We start from the raw sequence: 19310 nt of genomic DNA on the forward strand, positions 1-19310 counted from the left end.
TGAGCTAAAAGGAGCAGCTTTTAGCCCAGGTCCCGACCTGGGATGTTGCTGTCCTGTGGACAAGGTGCTTCCTATTCCCAGAGAGGGTCCTGGGCGGGTATGTCCAAGGCTCTGCACACCTTCACCCTACCCCAGAGAAAAAGCAGGACAAAGATGCTGATGGTGTTGGAGACCGCTGGGAAAAGCCCAGCCCAAGGCACAGACTGATTCACACCTCTCCCCGCTGCTAAATTCGAGTTTGGTCTCCCCAGGACTCCCCATCTCCAGTGCTGTTGACAGCTTTCCCCTGCCGTGGAAATGAAAACCAGATGAGACCCATCCTCCAGCTGCCACACACATCTTGCCTGGGGGCAGGAGCTGCCTGGGGGCAGGCAGAGCTGCTTGGCCCCATTCCTCACGCTCCGCACCAGAGATCCCCCTTCACGAGCTGCTGCCACTCACTGCGGCCTGGGGAGGAGGGGGGGAATCCTAAACCCATTTCATGGGCTGTGGGAGTGCAGGGGGTGAAAAGAGCAATGAGAAGCTGCATGGCGATGTCCCATGGGGCCTGAAAGGGAACTTTCCCATGCGTGTGTACTCCAGCCCTGCAGCTGAGCCGCGATGCTGTACAGCCGGCACGCCAGACTTGGCCGTAGCCCCGCCGTGTCCTCTTTCTCGCTGCTCTCCAGCCTCTTGCTTCTGTTTCGGGCTTGTATAAATCACTACCACGCTGTAAAAGTCTTTCCAAAGTCTGGAGCCTAACCGCTTCCCTGCCCAAGGCAGGCCCTCCTGGAAGCAGAGCCATGGGGGTCCGGAGAGTGGTGTCCCTGCCGAGCCTGTGTCCCCAGCACCCGGAGAGAGGGTCCTGTCCGCAGCCACCGCTCGCACCCGGCCCTGCCACTCAGGGTGGTGTCACCGGTGTCCCAGTGAGCAAGACGATGCATATTTGTAGGACCTGCAATAACAGCAGGAGAGAGGCAGTTTTATCCCTATTTTGAGCTGTAAGGTTTTATTTAGAACAAACCTGTTGGAGGAACGGCGTATTTCTGGTCACAGTGCTGAGCGCGTTAGCCACGGATCTTAAGAGGAATCGTACTTTTCCTGAATAAACCCCAGTTGTTGCTGTTCACTGTCATTTTCGGTCTCTGCCAGGAGGCGCTGGGATGTGGCGCTGCTGTTGGGTAGTCGTGTCACAGCTGTGCAGGGAGAGCGGAGCCGGCAGAAGTGCCCTGCCATAAAAATTACGGAGTTTTTCACAGGGGGCCCCTGGAGGGGTGTCCTGTTGCTTTGCTTGGCTGTGAAGGGTTAATGGCTTACACCGCAGAAAGGGGAGGGGGATAAAGAGGCTGTTTTTTAAAGGTCAAAGATGTGGAGGCATTTGAGAAACTTTATGGCACGTTTGTTATCAGCCACACTCTCCGGGCAAATGTTGCCTGACCACAGTTACCGCTTTAGGGATGTGTTGGTTTTGAGACTGCAGGGTGACTTCAGTTCCAAGACAAGGCAGATGCAAACAGAGGGAGTCCAACACACCCGGGGTGTCCGTAAGACCTCACGTAGCAAATCCCAGTTTGATTCAAACAGGTTTTCCAGGAAAACATCCTCTCCTGGTTTTAAAAATCCCTTGTTGAAGAAGCCATCACAGTCCTCTGGGAGCTGTTCCGGTAAGAAATAACCTTTCCCGTTAAAAATGCATGCCGTGTTCCCAGGTTCAACCTCCCCAGCCTCACTTTCTCTGCGTCTCTTCTTGTCACCTCGCTGCCAGCCGGTTGTCACAGGTCCCTTCCCCGTGCAGCCGCTTCCAGCCTCTTGCATCCCTGTAGCCTCTCTGCTACCGTAGCAAGATGGAGCTGCTGGACTGTCACTGGAAACGGTCTGGAGGCAAAAATGCTCCCTGGAGCAGCCGGCAGAAACCCTCTTCGCAGACAACAGTCAGTCCTGGTGCACAGTTGCTGTCGCCTCTCCGTGGCTGGCCGATCTGTGATGGATCGGTGGGTCTTACACCCTCTGCAGCCTTTCGGAGTCTTACTAGAAAGTTGCGAAGACGTGTCACATCACGCGCTTTATAGTAATTTCGTACTATTATTTATATTAACTAAACCTGATTATTTCTTTTTTTTTCAAATGTGGTAGCGATTAAATTAGCTTGACAAGATCTAATTTCCATAACCCTGAGTTGATTTGTATTCATTATATTCCCCTCCTTTAATTCTTAAAGTTAATCAAACTCCCTAACAGCTGTTACATCATTTTCCTCGGAATCAGTGTCAACTGACAAACCCATAATTACCGGGATGGTCATCTTTACCCGTGGAAATCCCTATTAATTTATGCAAGTTCTTTGCAAATCCCACGGTCCTGCAAGACTTCCTGCAAATGAACAGCAGCGATCCAAGCCCTTTGTGGTTCAGGTCTTGTAAAACTCTTGGATATGAATTCTCTGGACCTTCCGATCCCGAGCATCAAAGTTCTGTGTTTCCTTTTTAACAGCCACCTGCAGGACCGTGGAATGAAAAGGGGTTTGTCGTTTCTTATGACTATACTGGTTTTTTTTCAATAGACAGAACAGAAATATTAATTCTGCTGTATTATCATCAACTACTCACTATGATTATTTCTGTTTCCACACAGTAAAGGACTCATACCATGGTCAGGAATTTTTGGTTTGCCTCCTTTAAAAGCATTTCTTCTATAAATATCCCTTTAGTTTCATTGATCACGCTTCTCCTTTTGGATTTTTCTTCCTTTATCAATTTTCCACAATCCCTAGATTTTGATATATTCTAGCTTTCCCCTGTAAATTTGTTATATTTTTGTATTATTTTCTTCACCTCTAATCCACGCTGGTTCTTTTTAACTAATACAACTGCTCTGAGTGCTGCCTTTTTGAACACCTGGGAGAACACTTAAACAATAATCACCAATATTATCTTCCCGTGTCCTTTTTTTCCTTCCCCCTGAACTGAACAGTGATCGATTTCCTTTTGGGGAAAAAGAAAAATAAAAACGCTCCAGGCGTGTTTCCCCGGGGCTCCGGCTTCGTCCTGTTTGCTGGGAAGAAACGTTAGCGCGCCGCGGCGAGCGAAGCACCGCCGGGTTGTTAATTCTGAGTTCTTAATTACAGGGAAAATGAGGTCTAAGGCCGGATTCGCCCACCTTGGGGGCACCGTTTTGTTAATTGAGAAATCCCCCAAGCTTGAAATGCTTATTAATATGAGAATGGGCGAAGAGAGAAGCTGTCGGAGGGGGGCGGCTGGGATCCCGTGGCTCACTGGGGAGCCCTCCTGCCTGTCTGGGGGATGCTGTGGGGGGCAGAGGCTGCCGCCCTGTCTCTTCTGCCCTGCCTGCCCTGCCTGCCCTGCCCTGCCTGCCCCCTCCGGGGCCCGCTGCCTCTCACCTGGCTCGCTCCTCCCAGCGCCGGCTCTGCCAGCCCCGACGGGGCGGGGGGAGAGGGGCAGGAGGAGAAGGAGAAGGGGCAGGAGCAGGAGGAGAAAGAAGGAGAAGGGGCAGGAGCAGGAGAAGGGAACCTCGGCCGAAAGCCGCCCGCAGCCCACACCCGCCCGAGTCACGGCGAGCGGAAGGGGAGCGTCTGGGTGACACACACACACGCAAACCTCCCCGCTGCTCCCGGGCGCTTCCAGTCGCTGCCGGCATGGGGAACATAACTTGTGTTCCTCAGGCACCTGGGCGGCTCAGAAGCTCTTTCAGAAGGAAGCCTTCGCTGAAGAAAGAGTAAGTAATGCTTGCTTTTCCTTTGGGCTGCCTTTCCAGTTCCCTGCCGGCTTTCCCCCCCGTGCGATGCACCACGCAGGACTGGGCTGGCAGCTGAGCCCCAGCTCAGGAAACCCAGGAGTTATTTTACGTGCTTGGCAGAATCGGGCTTTTGCATGGTTTTACGGGGTGCTAAACGCGATCGGCTCCCCACAAGTGCCTGGGAAGGAATCCTAGATCTCTGCCGGCAGAGTATCCCAGAGACGCCGCCCCCAGGAGAAAGGCGATTTATTTCATTTCGCTTTGAAAATTAAAACTCCTCTCTGTGGGACAGGCAGGGCAAGGTGCAGAACGCCTGACACTCCTTGTGTTCACCTGCAACTTTTTTTTTTTTTTTTTTTTTTTATTCGTGACACCCGGAGTTGCGGTGCTGTGTTGTGAAAAAACAGCATTCACACTCTTCCCACTTGAGAGAGAAAGCCCCAAATCCCAACATTCTGCCCAATAATATTTGCCCTGCCTTTGTAACCTGAAAGGAAGACGCAAGAGAAAATGCCTGTAAAATCCTCGGGGGACTTTGGTGCTGGGCTGGCCAGGGCAGCGTTCTGGTACCCCAGCGATGGATGCCTGTCCCAAAATAGGACAAAATATGACCCTGTGCCCTGCTTTTCCCATGGCCCGTGCTCCCATCAGCGTGTCACAGCGCTGCTGCCGGTACCTAAGCACCCACAAAGCAGAGCCCTCCCCATCCTGAGCGTTCTGGGCTGGACAGGAGCTCTGTCGGGAAGCAGGGTGACTCCTCATCTACCTTGGGTTCGACATACGTGTTGGGCTTTGAGGCAAACCCCATAAACTCCGCCAGGCTGAGGGGGTTTCTAAACCAGAGGAGACGCTGAAACCATCCCCTTGGTCTCCTGTGCTGCCAGAAATTGGGAGCAAACCTCTAGGAGCCTGTGGAGCTCCTGTGGGGTAAAAGAGAGGGGATCGGTTGGGGAATTTGGACCCTGGAGGGGGGCCATCAGGTAGCTGCAGGGGAGCAGCCGAGCCACAGAGCACCTCCTGTGCCCACGGAATCCCGGCTTCCCACGCTCCTGGCTCTCCGTGGAGATAAGCCGGGTTTCTGCTGAACTACAGGCTGCAATCTGGTTGAAAGAGAGAGCAACCGCCGGGAAATCCCACCAAAGCAGTCCCAGCGCTGCTTAAACGGCATCGGGAACTGCTCGTTAGTGGTGTGCGCGCAAGGAGAACCTGGGGGCCTTGCTGGGAGTGGAAGGAAAGGGAGAGGAAACCCACAAAGGTAGAAATAAAACCTGTTTGTGAATATACGTTGTGTACGTGTGCATATGCATCGCCACTCCAGGGGCTTTGGACTAGTTGTCAGGGCTGGATTTGGTCTTTGTATTTTGCAATGGAACATCTGGTCCTTCCGCGGATTTGGAGACACAGATGAGCCCAGCTGATCGTTTGGTTATGCAAAGGCATGTAAAAAAGCAAAGAAACATCAACAAGTGCAGCACAAACCCCATTACGATTCTCCCAGGCTGTTGATCAGCCCTTTGCTCTGCTGGGATGATTAGAAAGCCCGTGACAAATTGCTTACTTAGCTTTCTGGCTTCCTTATTTCTGGGCAGAATTCACGATGCATCAGCCTAGATCTTTGTTTGCATGCGTGGTTTTGTTTTTGGTTTTGTTTTTGTTTTTGTTTTTTTCTCCCCTCTGTAGGCAAAATGGCAAGAAAAAACTGCCCAGCTTTTTTGGTATAGAAGGAGGGCAGGAGAGAGATACGACCACAGACAAAATCCTGCAGTATATTCCAGGAAAGGCAAGTACAAACACATCCAACCCCCTTCCCCACTCCTCCCAGAGATTTTTCCCACCCACCCCAAGGACGTAAGAGGGACAATGGGTCTGGCTCTGGGGGTAGCAGCAGGTCTGTCTCAAGGAGATGGAGGTCCCATCCGCAGCCCAGGGAGGGATGAGCCCCGTGGCCTTCGCTGTGCTGCAGGGTCCCCACGCGGGTGTCGAGGGGACCTGCCATTAGCCCAAATTTGTGACAGGGTGGGAGGGTCGCGCTGAGAGCAAAGCAGGCGGCATGGTGGGAATATCTCACACAGCCCCTTTGCCATCGGTTCTTTTGTTTCTGGGTAGCCTGGGAAGGAAGGGAAAATGAGAGCGAGCGAGCGAGCATTCAAAGGTAGGATGATTCATTCCCACGCTGGAATGAGACAGAGCAGGCAGCGTGCTAGCAAGAAGCCTTGGGAAGGTAATCAGGAAGGGCAGGTCTGTCCCAGGCATGTACCAGCCTTGTGGCCATATGGCCCATTTCCCAGCACTGCGGAGGGAAAGCCGAGGTGAAACCATGAGCCCCACTACGTTTGCGCGGGTCCCTTTGGGTGGGCCAGGGATGGGGACCCAGTCTCGGGGCTTGTTGGGCTGTACTGTGCGTGCATCTGCCCCACTGTGTGGCAAGTAGGCTCTGCGGATATGGGCCAAAGGGAAGCCGAGGCAGAGACTCACAGCTCGACGGGTCATATCAGCGGCAGGACATTATCTCTTGGGTTTCTGGCTGCTGGCTGGCTGTATTTCCCTGGGGACGAGGTGCTGGTCAAGGGCTTGGTGTATTGCAGGACCCAGTTGTCAGCAGCCCTGCTCGTGTACTTTGGGTTGCTGCAGAGATTCAAACGTCTGCTCCCCACAAGCAGGGACCCCGCAGTCCCTTTCCCTTCAGCTGCTCCCAGGTTGGCCCTTTCCAACCCAAAGGGCCTTGGCTTTTCCTCGTGTGAGCCTGAGAAAGGAGCAGGACTGGGGTCCTACTCCTGGCTCGTGAGGTGGCCGTGGGTGAGTGCCGTCCTCTCTCTTGGAGAACGTATCCTGAAGTCTAAGAGGTGGGAAGCACAGCAGAACTGGGGCTGTTTCACAGTCCTGCCCGTTATTTGTGAATGAGAGTATTGGGCACGTCCCTCCAGAAGGGTTGGGCAGCACTTGACGGGACCAGGTCCCAGATAGATCCTGGATGCCTCCCCTGGGGAAGCAGGGGGAGCTGTCATGTTAGCGGATCCTGGAAAATGAGTCCTGCGGACTGACAAAACAAAGGTCACGGAGAGATTATTCATTCAGGAGCACGAGAGAGTGAGGGATCTCTTCAGGGAGGGAAGGAGGGTGGAGCAGTTGTTTAGATGTTACCCTTGCCTGGGGCAGATGGGATTCAAACTGCCTGCTCAGCCGCAAGCTTCTTGTGTGGCCTGGAGAAAGCCTTGGCTTAGCCCCTTTCCCACTCCCGTCTTTTCGGGAGAAACACCTCTGAGGGCGGGAGGTGATCAGCTGCTGCAGGGCCAGGTTAGAGAGGAGCCATCAGCCCGGGACTCTCCGGATGCAATCTCGGAGGAGATCGGGTGGCCAGACCTCTGGCCACGGCAGGCGGTTTGGGACTGGGGCAAGTGACATTCCTGAAAACCAGGTCCCTTCTGGACCCAGCCACGGGCAGCGGTCACACAAAGCCGGTGCCTTCTGCCCCATTTCCCACGCTTCCCAGTTACGGCTCCTGCAAAGCCTTAGCAGAGTGAGGGGGGAGGATGTGGCAGAAGAGCGGTGCTTCTCATTTGCTTCTTTTATCATTAAACAGCAGCTTTGGGAGCCCCAGGGCACCAGCCTCGCAAGGCTGAGCTCTTCCTGCTGCCGGGGTTAGTGATTCAGCCGGGAGTCACTGGGGTCTGCAGGGGCTGAGGCGGGTTAATTATTAACTTGCTCTACCTGTAGGATGAGGCATCCGAGACCGGGAGAGAGCGAAAGAACATGTCAGGGCACTGGCGCTGCGAGAGTCCCGCTGCTTCCCCGAACCCTGAGAGAAACCAGGTTTCCGATGATCTGGACTGCGTCAGACGCAGCGGGATAGCTGAGCTAACGGGATCCGGGCTGATGGGGCTGGGGCTGGGGCAGGAAGGCGCTTGCCACCAGCCCAGCCCAGCCAGGGGAGCAGACGGCTGGCTGGGGAGGGCTCCAGAGGAGTGGGAAATGCTGGTTCCCTCTCATTTTGGCTGCACGCTGAGGCATCCCTGTGGTTTTGGGGAGTGCACGGGCCTGGGAGATAAGTGATGCTCATGGCAGAGGCTGTGACAGCTCTGGTCCCCAACCCTGACAGGACATCAGGGGGTTCCCAGTGCTGCTTTTTAGGGGATGGCCAGACCCAGGCCATGCCGGTGGCAATAAATCTGTCCCAGGGAGGGCAGGGATGCACTTGTGGGTCTGAGCCCAGAGACATCGGAGATTCAGCAGGAGCTGTTTTCTCCAGAGCGTGGGTTTAGGCAAGTCCTCCACACCCTGGGAAATCGCTGTTATACCTAGAGAGATGCTCGGGCATTTATGGGAACCACTGCCAGCCTTACAAAAGGGTTTTGTTCTGAGTGAGAAAGGCTGAGCCAGCGCTCGTCAGCCTCCTTCTGCAGGCAAGGGACAAAGAAACCACAGAAATGGCCGATGGACAAACGAGACGAGCTCAGGGATTGCGGTTGTGACCGTCTTGGCCGGTGTTAGAATGAAAAGCAGCGGGTAGGAGGTGGGCGTCAGTGCTGCCCCTGGCGCAGCACAAACGGGCTGTCACCGGGGACTTGTGCTGGCTGTTGGATTTCATAGAATCATAGAATGACAGAATGGTTCGGGTTGGAAGGGACCTTAAAGATCATCTAGTTCCACCCCCTGCCATTTAATGATGTCCAGCTCCCTCCTGTTGCTGCTGCTCTCCGGAGATGTGGGCAGGAACCTGTGGAGGTGCGAGGGCAGTTCTCCTTGCACATACGCAAATGTTGTATTCATTTGGGGTTTTAACCATGGCACCCCAGTGAAGGACATAAAATTGCTAGAAAAAAGACATGAGAGAACTGCCTGCTAAAAAATAAAATAAAACTAAGGACCTGAACAGCCCCATTTCTTCCTGTGAAACCACAATACCTGATCACGAGTGATAAGACTGGGCTTGAAAGACTGGTGTGGCATGGGCGGACAGGACCTGCTCCAAGGGTGGCAGGAGATTTCAGTGCCGTGATCCCATTTTGTCCCTGATCTTGGAGATGCCCCCATGCTTAGCCACTAACTCCAGCTGTCTTCTCAGTCTGGCTGCAAACCCTTGCAAGCTGGGCTGGCTAGATGCTTGCTTGGGAGAGGGAGGTATTGCCCCTCTGCTCCGCTCTGGTGAGACCCCACCTGCAGTACTGCATCCAGCTCTGGAGTCCTCAGCACAAGAAGGACATGGATCTGTTGGAGCGGGGCCAGGGGAGGGCCATGAAGATGCTGGAGCTGGATGCACAGAGACGAGAGCTGGAGCCCCTCTGCTGTGAGGACAGGCTGAGAGAGCTGGGGGGGTTCAGCCTGGAGAAGAGAAGGCTCCGGAGAGACCTTCCAGCCCCTTCCAGTCCCTAAAGGGGCTCCAGGAAAGCTGGGGAGGGACTCTGGATCAGGGAGGGGAGATATAGGACAAGGGGGAGTGGTTTTAAACTGAAAGAGGGGAGATTTAGATGAGGTTATCAGGAAGAAGTTGTTTGCTGTGAGGGTGGTGAGCCCCTGGCCCAGGTTGCCCAGAGAAGCTGTGGCTGCCCCATCCCTGGAGGGGTTCAAGGCCAGGTTGGACGGGGCTTGGAGCAGCCTGGGCTGGTGGGAGGTGTCCCTGCCCAGGGCAGGGGGTGAGACTGGATTATCTTAATGGTCCCTTCCAACCTGAACCATTCTATGATTCTATTCCATTTAATTTGTTTCTTGCCACTCGAACAGCGGCGGTGGGAGCTCTCCCTTTCCCTCCCAACCCCAGAGGATCCCTGTGGAAGCTGGTGGGTTGGCTGAGCTCTTTGCCAAAAGTACTGCTGGATTCCCAGCTCTCAGGTTGCTTTGGCTTCTTGAGGCCTCATTTATTACTGGGGAAATTGGCTGCAACGTTCCAGGCAGCAGCATCGCCCAGGCAGCTGGGAGCCGGTGTTGCTGCTTATCGCTGCATCCGTAATTTCATTACTTTATCCTCTCCCCCCTCCCTTATCCGAGCTGTGTTTTGTTATTGCTGCCACAGCTGTCAGGTGATCAGTTGCTCTTTGTTCTGACAGCGGCTTGTAGCACAAACATAATCTTTCCCTACGCTTAATTGCCTCTCGGTGAGACCATTAATGGGCAGCCAGCAGGTTCCCACCTCCAGGGGAGGAGCTGGGTGCGTGTTGGTGGGTGCTGCGTGGAGCTGGCTGGCAAAGCTGGAGGGAGCCTTTGAGCAGAGAAGGGGTTAATGCGTGTCCCAAAAAGAGTTACCTAAATTCAGTGATGCCCTGGAAGGAACCCCAAGCTTTGCAGGTGAAAGGGTCCTGACAGCATTAGGTTCCTGTTACTGGTTCAAACAGGATTACAGAATGTTTGGGTTTGGAAGGGACCTCTGGAGATCACCCCGTCCCACCCCCTGCCAGAGCAGGGTCACCCACAGCAGGTGGCACAGGAACGCGTCCAGGTGGGGTTGGAATGTCTCCAGAGACGGAGACTCCCCCACCTCTCTGGGCAGCCTGTGCCAGGGCTCTGCCACCCTCAAAGTGAAGAAGTTCCTCTTCATATTCAGACAGAATTTCCCATGTTCCAGCTTGTGCCCGTTGCCCCTTGTCCTGTCGCTGGGCACCACTGAGAAGAGTCCGGCCCCATCCTCTTGCCCCCCGCCCTGTAGCTATTGATGGGCATTGATGGGATCCCCTCTCAGTCTGCTCTTCTCCAGGCTGAACAGCCCCAGGTCCCTCAGCCTTTCCCCAGCAAAGAGATGCTCCAGGCCCTTGAGCATCTTGGCAGCCTCCGCTGGACTCTCCCCAGCAGTTCCTCCTCTGTCTTGAACTGGTTCCCCATCTCCCCCCTGGCCCGAGCGCTGCCGATGTCCCCGGCGTGGTTAGCAGAAGGGTTAATCTCATGCCGGAGGGGTGAATCATGGAGGCCCCAGCAAGACAGATCTGGTTAGCTCTGCTGGCTCTTCATTTATCATGGGGCTCACGCAGCTGTCTCCTTGGCACGGGGCGTTGGGAGCGGGCACAGGCGGGCCAGACAGGCTGGGCGGCGGGGAAGCACTGCCTGCTCCATCCCTGCTGAGCCCTGCTCGTTCCTGGAAATGCTGTTTGGACAGAAGCGTACGAGTCCTGGTGAGCCACCACGACACCCTGCATCCCAGCTCCGGCCACGTCCTCGCTGGAAGCATCCCCGAGAAATGCAGCCACCAGTGCTTGGAGTGGATCCCACCGAGGTGGCCACAGCCTGGTGACCGAGCAGCAGGGCAAACCTTGCCTCTCCCACCTTCCATTCTCTTTATCTTGGGCATGAATATCCCAGAGTCCGTGATGCGCTAACGCTAAAGCTGATATTTAAGAGTCAAATACGCAGGTGGGGTGTAGACCTGGGGAGGGGGAACAGTGATGTCCGTGGCCTCGCAGGGATACAGCCCTTCTCTTCTCCCCAAGAAAATCAACCAACCCCCAGAAATAAAAGTGTCCTTCCCAGAGAAACTGCAGGGAGAGCTTTTCAGCCCTGGGATTTCAGCAGCATCTAGGTAGCGCAGCTGCAGCCCTGGGACGGTGAGCGGCGGGGTGCTGTAGGGGTGTGGGTTTATGCCGTTGCACAGAAGGAAGAATTTCCATATAACCAGAATGCAGGAAAAAAGGGACCCCCCCCCCGATCCCAGCCCTGAGTATTATCTCCTCACGTCAGCCCCTGTGCTTGCTGGCTTCCCTTAGCCTTTTGCCCTGACAGTGGAGCAGCTTCATGGCTCAGGGCCTGGCAGCTGCTTTTATGGCTGTGGGACTTGTCCTCAAAAGTGTCTGGGCACCTGAAACACCAGATTCCTCCCGGAGAAACCGAGGGATCCGAGCAGATGGGAGAGCTGAGGAACCTAGTGTTTGCTTCGCCGTGATCCGTCCTTGTTCCAGTGCATTTCATTAGGATGGCAGGAGCTCATCCGCGGAGTTGGGAGATCCTAAATGTAGGATGTGCTCCCGCACACCCTCTTTCCCAAGCCAGAAAACCTCCCTTTAGGTCAGTATCTCCCCTGCCTAGGGAGGACAGCCCCCCAGCAGTAACGGAACCCCAGCTCCACGCTGGCATGGACACCCAACAACAAACAGCCCAGGGCACCTTTCTGAGGAAATCCTTCTGGGAAGATGTTCTGGGAATGTCTCTTCTAGACATCAGGCCCCCCACCTCCCACCGGCTCTGATTTGTTTTTCCTGAATCCTTGGTGCAGAGTATTCAAAACCAGGAAAACCAGAAAGAAAACTTGGACCAGAGGTTCCCCAGCCTGTTCAAGAAGGGACGAAGGAAAACGGTTGTCAGGAATTTGGGCAAAATGATCTATTACTCCAAGGTCAAGTTTAAGTTCCAGCACTGCCAGGTAAGCTGCGGCACCTGTGTGTGGGTGTTTCTCTTCCCAGGCGTGGAGTCACCCATCAGGACTGGGAAGTAAAGGATAATTCTGGGAAATGTGACTCACAGAGACTTCCTTGGGCTACTGAGTTGGCCCGGGGACTTCTGCACGGGTACCGGTTGGCATCCACCGGCTCCCATCCCAGTGGGGACCTGGGCCGTGCTTCCACGTTCAGCTGCCAGGCTGGCAGCAGATCCACCAGCGGGGATGTGGTGGTGGCCCTTGGATGAGCGACCGTGGGCTTTTCTGTGCCCAGATCAGTCTGAGATGCAGAGGGAAGCGGGGAGGAGGAAGGTGTCCTGAGATAAACCCTAAAACCTGTCTTTTCTGCAGGAGGTGAACGACTGCTTCTTGGAGCTGTTCCAGTCTTACCTGTACTTCCAGTCTACGGGCTCCAACGGACTCACCTACCAGGTAGGGCATCTCCCGGTCACGCCGGGGCAAGCACTGGGGAGTCGGGCAATATGGGCAAGCTGGGGGCACTGGGTGGATGGGATGGGACAGGGCAGGGGGCTCTGCTCCTGGGGCTGCCACTGGCCTCCTCGAGGCCATCTCCGCAAGTCCTTTCCCGTGGATGCCAAGCCCCTGGGGGAAGAGAGCATTTCTTCCTAGGGACTGGAGCCAGACAACCCCAGACCCAGCCTGGGTCCTTGTCTGTGGGCAGACAGAGGTGGGACAGGGGCTCGTGCAGGGCTGGCAGGCAGGACCAGGGACATGAGGCGTTTAGGCTACCTGGACTTAGGGCTACCAAGATGCTGAGGGGGCTGGAACACCTCTCTGATGAAGAAAGGATGAGGGATTTGGGTCTCTTCAGTCTGGAAAAAAGACGACTGAGGGGGGGCCTTATCAACACTTATAAATACTGAAAGGGCGGGTGTCAGGAGGATGGGGCCAGGCTCTTGTCAGTGGTGCCCAGTGACAGGACAAGAGGTAACGGGCACAAACTTGACCATGGGAAGTTCCACCTCAACACGAGGAGGAACTTCTTTGCTGTGAGGGTGGCAGAGCCCTGGCACAGGCTGCCCAGAGAGGTGGGGGAGTCTCCGTCTCTGGAGACATTCCAACCCCGCCTGGATGCGTTCCTGTGCCACCTGCTGTGGGTGACCCTGCTCTGGCAGGGGGTGGGACGGGATGATCTCCAGAGGTCCCTTCCAATGCCCACTGTTCTGTGATTCTGTGGTTCTGTGACTTTGTGTAGAGCACCAAGCAGAGAGAGCTGTGCCTTGGCAAGGGTCAGAGCTCCTGTCGCTCCGAATCCCACTGGCCTCGGTGGACTTGGCCCTGGCTTCTGAACCAAGGGGGAGTTCTTCATCTGCAGGGCAAGAGAAAGCGGCATGTGGGAGAGGGTGGAAAGAAAAAGCTGAGGTCAGGCTTGGGGAATCACGCTGGCAAACCCTTCATCAGTCTTTTAACCTGATGATGCTGGTAAATTACGAACAATCAGCTGTTTTGCACATGCGGCCAAAAAAAGTCACAGCCCAACAAAAAGGAAGCCCTGAACGTGCTCTCCCTCCACGTGAGTGAGTAACTAAAGCTGAGCATGGCTGTTTTGTAGATGGTCGTAAGATTTGTTCCTTTTAGAAAGGATTTATTTTCTTCCAGGTGACTTGAGGTTAATGCAATACGCCAATACAATCTCGAGTCACCCAGCAAGCCAGCCTTCAACTGGGAAGAGACGTGTCAGAATGCAAACAATATTACAAAATCTCCCATCTGCTTTATAAACAGTTACTTCGATTATTAATTCTGGAGGAATTAAAAAGGAATTAACGTGCCAGTGCTGGCCCTTAGACATTACAGCAATTAGCATCTTTTACAGTCCTTGTTTAGAAAGCTGAAGACAGGGAGCAGAATTTGTTATCTGTCCCCGTGCTTCGTTACAGCGGGACTCTGATGAACGGGAGTACAGAAACCGGACAGCTGGATTTTGCTTCGTGGTCGTTTCCATCTTCTGGCTTGCTTGTGTTAAACCAGCAATGTGGGGGTTTTTTGAGGTTTCTCTTAAAACTGAAAGGCTTGGAATACAAAGAACGTGGTTTTGCCTGCAGGGCAGCTGGTGACCGCAGCACTGGCCCCACGGAGCCCGGGGAGCTGCTGAATCTGCTTCCTCTGGGCAGCGTGCTGGATCGAAACCCCAAATGTTCCCCCTCGGGGCAGCGTTTCGCAGTCTAACACCAGGAGCCCCAGCAACCTGCTGGTGCCCAGGCTGGACTTCCAGTCTCCTACAGCAAAGGGGCACGAATTGCAGAGCCTGCCTGCGGGCTGCCCCCCCCCCCCCAAATAACGGTGTGTTCTTCTTACGCAGGGACTGCTGCCTTTGAAAGAGCTGCATGTGTGTGAAGTTGGGACTGGGAAGAGCACCGGGCAGGAGGATCACGCTTTCCGCATTGCAGGTTGGTGCCTCTTTGTTTGCTTTGGCGCGGAGAAGAGAGGGTGCATGGATCACGCCTGTTGCCGCTCTTTGTCCCGCTCTCACCTAGTCCCAGAGAAGAACCACTTTGTGAAAAGAGGTTGCAGAGAGCCGCAGCTTTTCCTCCCAGCATTTGCTTCTTCCCCTCCAAGGCTTCCCTGCTCCTAAACACCTGAGCAGTGATGCCCAGGGCTGCAGGCAGGGAAGGGGCTGGAGTATTTATGCTTATAAATACTGAAAGGGTGGGTGTCAGGAGGATGGGGCCAGGCTCTTGTCAGTGGTGCCCAGCGACAGGACAAGGGGTAACGGGCACAAACTTGACCATGGGAAGTTCCATCTCAACACGAGGAGGAACTTCTTTGCTGTGAGGGTGGCAGAGCCCTGGCACAGGCTGCCCAGAGAGGTGGGGGAGTCTCCGTCTCTGGAGACATTCCAACCCCGCCTGGACGCGTTCCTGTGCCACCTGCTGTGGGTGACCCTGCTCTGGCAGGGGGTGGGATGGGATGATCTCTGAAGGTCCCTTCCAACCCCCACCATTCTGCGAGTCTCTGATTCTGTAACGGCAACGCAGAAGAGGGATGGTCCATGCTCCAGCGGGTTCGTGCTTCTGGTGACACTTCCCACCTCTGCCCATTCATTTGCTCTTTGTGCGCCACATTTGAAGGAAGGAGTGGAATAAAACTCCTTCTCCCACCTCTTGTCTCTCGTCCCCGAGGCCGGGGAGTGACTCCGAGCAGGCACGCATACAGCCCAAGGCACGCAGGATGGGCAACAGTGCCAAGAGGTGACTTGCCGCCACCAATAATGCCAGGCTGGTGCTACCAGAACCCAGTGTCACGTCACCAACTCTTCCCTCACCAGCACTCCGGCCTCCACAAGCTTTTTTAAACTTTTCTCCGAGTGATCTTGCTTTAGAAAAGTTTTCCCGGGATGACAGCCTGTCTGCAGCCTGGCCGGAGGCTTCTTTGGGCTTAGTCACTGCTGAATTACAGCAGTCGCAAGCCTTCAAGAGTAGTCGTTACAGCATGAACTAAGTACATAACCCAGTAATGATACAGAGCCAAGAAAGCTCATTTGTGTCCTCGGCCCACTGTCGGTGTGCTCTGGTGTCCTCTGTTAGAGAGAAAGTTACGCAAAGGCCACTCAAAAAAAAAAAAATTACATAAATTGTAAAAAGGAGCTGGTACAACCCAATCCATTAATTTTGAGGACTGCTGAGCTGTGGTCGGTATGAGGCAGGGCTCTCCAGCCCTTTTTGGGAGTCTGCAAAACGAAGGAAAAGTTCTCCCAGGCATAGCCTGTCAGGGGCGTCTGCGCTGGGGTGGATGGACTTGTTCTGCTTGTATTGAAACACGCAAGAGCGTGGTGGGGTGGAAAATTGCCTCGAGCTTTGTTGGGGTTGTGTCCTGCTTAGGGAAAAACGAGCCAAAGCCTTTCTGACAGAGTGCTGTGTGTATCAGGCAACAGGGACACAAAGAAACCAGGGAGGCGGCGATATTTAGGATTGCCAGATGAGTGGAGGAGTTCTGTTTTTCTGCTAGAGGGGGGGAAATCGAGGCAGGGAGGGGATGAGAGACTTGTCCGTGGCCCCGCGCGGGGTCAGGGTGGGTGTCTCTTGTCTCATGACTCTGAGACACAAAAGACACCCATCCATTTTCTTGAGAAATCCTGTGGCATCAGTAGTTCCCCCAGAACTGCACTTCCTAGGGTAGTTCGGTACGTGGGAAGATGCCGGAACAATCGTTGGAAGTGCAGAGGTGGAGCGGGAGAACGAAGCCCGGCAGCGCGCAGTGCCGCCCTCGGTGCCATGGCACGGAGAGGGGGATGGCGGCTGGCCATGGCCTTGGCTTTGGGCTCCATCTCTGGCACAGCCTCTGATGCTGATGAAGTTGCTGAGCACCTTGAGTTACCTCGGCCTCCTCACCCGCAAAAGTGGCAGCTTTTTTGTGTCTCCAGACGGAGAGATTTGGGTGGGAATAAACTGCTGCTGCCCCGGGAAGGGGCTTTCTCGCTTTTTCCTCTGGAAGCGCTCGCAAGGAAAGAGGAAGGACAGGGCAGAAGGAAAGAGCACGAGGGCCGGCACAGGTTGCTCAGCATGGCTGTGTCACGGCCCGGCCGCAAACGTGCCCTTGGGGCTGAGGGAAATGGCAGCAGCCGAATTAGCAGCAGCCGTTGGGGCTGTGCGTCACATCTCCCCAGCAGCTCCTTCCACCAGCTCCGGGCACGTCTCCGGCTTCAGGCTTAGGCAGGAGTTTCTCTTTTCTCATTTTCTCTTCCTTTGGGGCCCTGTTGAGATGTGGCAACACAAACAGCCCTCGGGGTACGTCTGAGAGGCTGGCCTTGGAGGAGGTGGCAGAGCAAGCAGTGCCATCTCAAGGGTCATGCCCCACCGGCAAAATTCCTGCTGTCTGTATAAGGGCCTGGATGCCCAGGGACATGTTCAGAGCTGCCGGAATATCTGGGTAACGCTAGCACCTTTGTACCCTCCTAGCAGTTCTGTAAAGTAGGGCATCACCTCATTTCCATTGCAAAGACAGGGAAACCAAGGCAAGAGAACTCCAGAGCCACAAGGTACATAGACACTTGGATGCCCGGTAAAGCCCGACACCTAATTATTGTAATGGGTCTGAACGGAGTGACTTATGGAAAGTCACTCAGGGAGTGTCTGCCTCAGTTTCCCCAGCTCTGCTTTGTCTGTGTTTAGTGCATTTCCTGACAGACACATGTGTTTCAAAGTCTTAATTAACCGGTGTTCATAAATAATGCAGGAATTATGGGATGAAGGGCTCCACAGAAGGGCAAAGTATCATGCTTATCCAGCGCACTTGCTTATCTGAATACTTCCAAGTGCCGCAAAGCCAGCTCTTACTGAGCATGCACCAAATATGGTTTAATATGAGATCACCGGTAAATTATTAATCATAACATACATTCTGCAGCCTGCCATAAATTATTATTAACGTCACTAGGTTATGTTAAGCGAATGATAGCTGGAAACATTAAAATCAATAAGATATAGGGCTGTTCCTCCCTTCAAGGGTATGTCTGAGAGCAGCTTCAGCTCGTCTGGCACAGATTATATTTGGTGAAGCAATAAATAAACAGTGTCAGAGAGCTACTGACGTTCTACCGAGTGCCAAAGTGAAACTAGGAAACACCATGAAATGTTTGCGTTGGGTTCGGCTGTCTGCAGCAGCACGCTTGTGGTAGTCTCTGCCCGCAGAGATGCTTTTCACAACCTGTTGGGGGCTTCGAAAGCTGAAATCCGTCCGTTGATTTCCAGCTTGACTGTCGTGCTGTCTCTGACTTTTGTTCTTGGCCTGGTTTTGGGCTGAAAAGGGGCGGGTGGTCGGAGCTAGATGCGGCTCCCCAGCAAGCTGATGCGAGGACACGTGCCCAGGGTGGCGGCAGGAGGGACGGGAGCCAGGTGTCAACAGAGCAAAGGACTCGCAGGCAACCCATGGCGTGATGTGCCGAGCACAACAGCTCTGGCTTCTTGATGCTGCAATTGGTGCCCTTATCTGCTCAGCTCATCTCGTGTCTCGCATACCTAGGTCCGCTGCTGAATCCCCTTATCGTGTTTTGCCCTACTGAGTCAGAGCTGAAGCAGTGGCTTTATCACCTGGAGAAACAGATCCAGCTAAATGGAGGAAGCCCTGCCTTGCCCTTCCTCTCTCAGGTTGGTGTCTCGGGACGGTGCTCAGCCGTTTCTCGTGCTGTAGGCTCAGAGCTGAACGACCGGGACCGGCTGGGTGGATGCTGCACTGCTCCTGCTGCCTTCCCTGGGAAGGATAATCTCTGCAGCCAGCCTCTCTCAGCCATTTTCGCCACGCTTCTAGGTGCTCACCTTCCTCTTCTAGAATCCCGAGTCCCCCATGGGGCTCTGGGTGCCTTCTCCAGGCAGGAGAACTGGAGCAGAGGGCTGGGGATGGAAAGGGAGAGGGGCTCTGGCTCCGCTTCCAAATGCTCCTCGCTGTGCTGGCTGCTCTTTCCAGCTGTTGGTGTGGGGTTAACTCCCGGCACAATCGCCTTTTCCCAGGCCAGATGCTTGCGTGCTTCGCCACACCGCTCAGGGAGCTGACCCTCTGGCGTGGCGCACAGGGGTTTTGGTGCCACTTGTACCACTTCCAGCAGTTGCCGGGGCTGTGTACGAGCTGTAATTCAGCCCTTCTGGCCCATGGCCATTGACCTTCTCCACCAGCAGCACGTACCAGGGCAGCACCGTGGCCACCCCTTCAGTGGCCCCGGCTGCTTGCTGCCCGAGGCACCTACCTGTTTGCCAGCGCCTGGAGCTGGCCCTGGGCAATACGCCTCGCAGCTCTCGCTTCCTTTAGTTATTCCACCACCCCTAAAATAGCCATGGATAGACACGCTAATTACCCACACCCGACAGACGTGATCTTGCTTGGGAGCTCCTCTCGCCGTGGAGGAACCATGTATTTGTGTTCAGGTGTCCTTAGGGGCTTGGGTCTGTGCAACCAGCGCCGGGGTGAATGTGGGATTTCGGTCTGAATGGCAACCCCAAAGGTGCTCGGTACTGCTGAGACCTGGCAACAGCTTGCTGCATGTGTGTCCGCATGCAGCTTGCCTTTTGTGCGGTCTCCTGCGAGGGAAGGGTGGAAGAAGAAAGGCTTTAAGAGTGCCCTGGCAGGGGGTGGGCACTGAAAGGGAGACCTGTGACCCCGAGGTGCCACCACCACAGCCTCTGAAGGGTTAGAGGTTTGGGTCTGCTTCCGAGAAATCCTCACGCAGTTGGCTGCTTGTGCAATTATCCAGCGTTTACAAAACATTGGAAGG

General features: G+C 54.6%; 1 protein-coding gene across 5 annotated transcripts in view; it reads left to right on the forward strand.

Moving 5' to 3' along the window:
• Positions 1-3452: 3452 nt before the first annotated feature.
• The window catches only part of PLEKHN1 (pleckstrin homology domain containing N1), a 29169-nt gene continuing 13311 nt past the window's right edge, over positions 3453-19310 (forward strand). For 4 of the 5 annotated variants that reach the window (XM_054222745.1, XM_054222750.1, XM_054222748.1 and 1 more), the window contains exons 1-5: positions 4749-5512; positions 11924-12070; positions 12437-12517; positions 14409-14496; positions 18068-18192. In XM_054222745.1, coding sequence (XP_054078720.1) covers positions 5330-5512; positions 11924-12070; positions 12437-12517; positions 14409-14496; positions 18068-18192 — 624 coding nt within the window. In that variant the 5' untranslated portion in view covers positions 4749-5329. Of the gene's footprint in view, positions 3712-4748; positions 5513-11923; positions 12071-12436; positions 12518-14408; positions 14497-18067; positions 18193-19310 lie in introns of those variants that run through there. The other variant, XM_054222746.1, reaches the window with a different exon arrangement.

This window comes from Rissa tridactyla, chromosome 16, assembly GCF_028500815.1.
Source record: "Rissa tridactyla isolate bRisTri1 chromosome 16, bRisTri1.patW.cur.20221130, whole genome shotgun sequence".
Taxonomy (NCBI): Eukaryota; Metazoa; Chordata; class Aves; order Charadriiformes; family Laridae; genus Rissa; species Rissa tridactyla.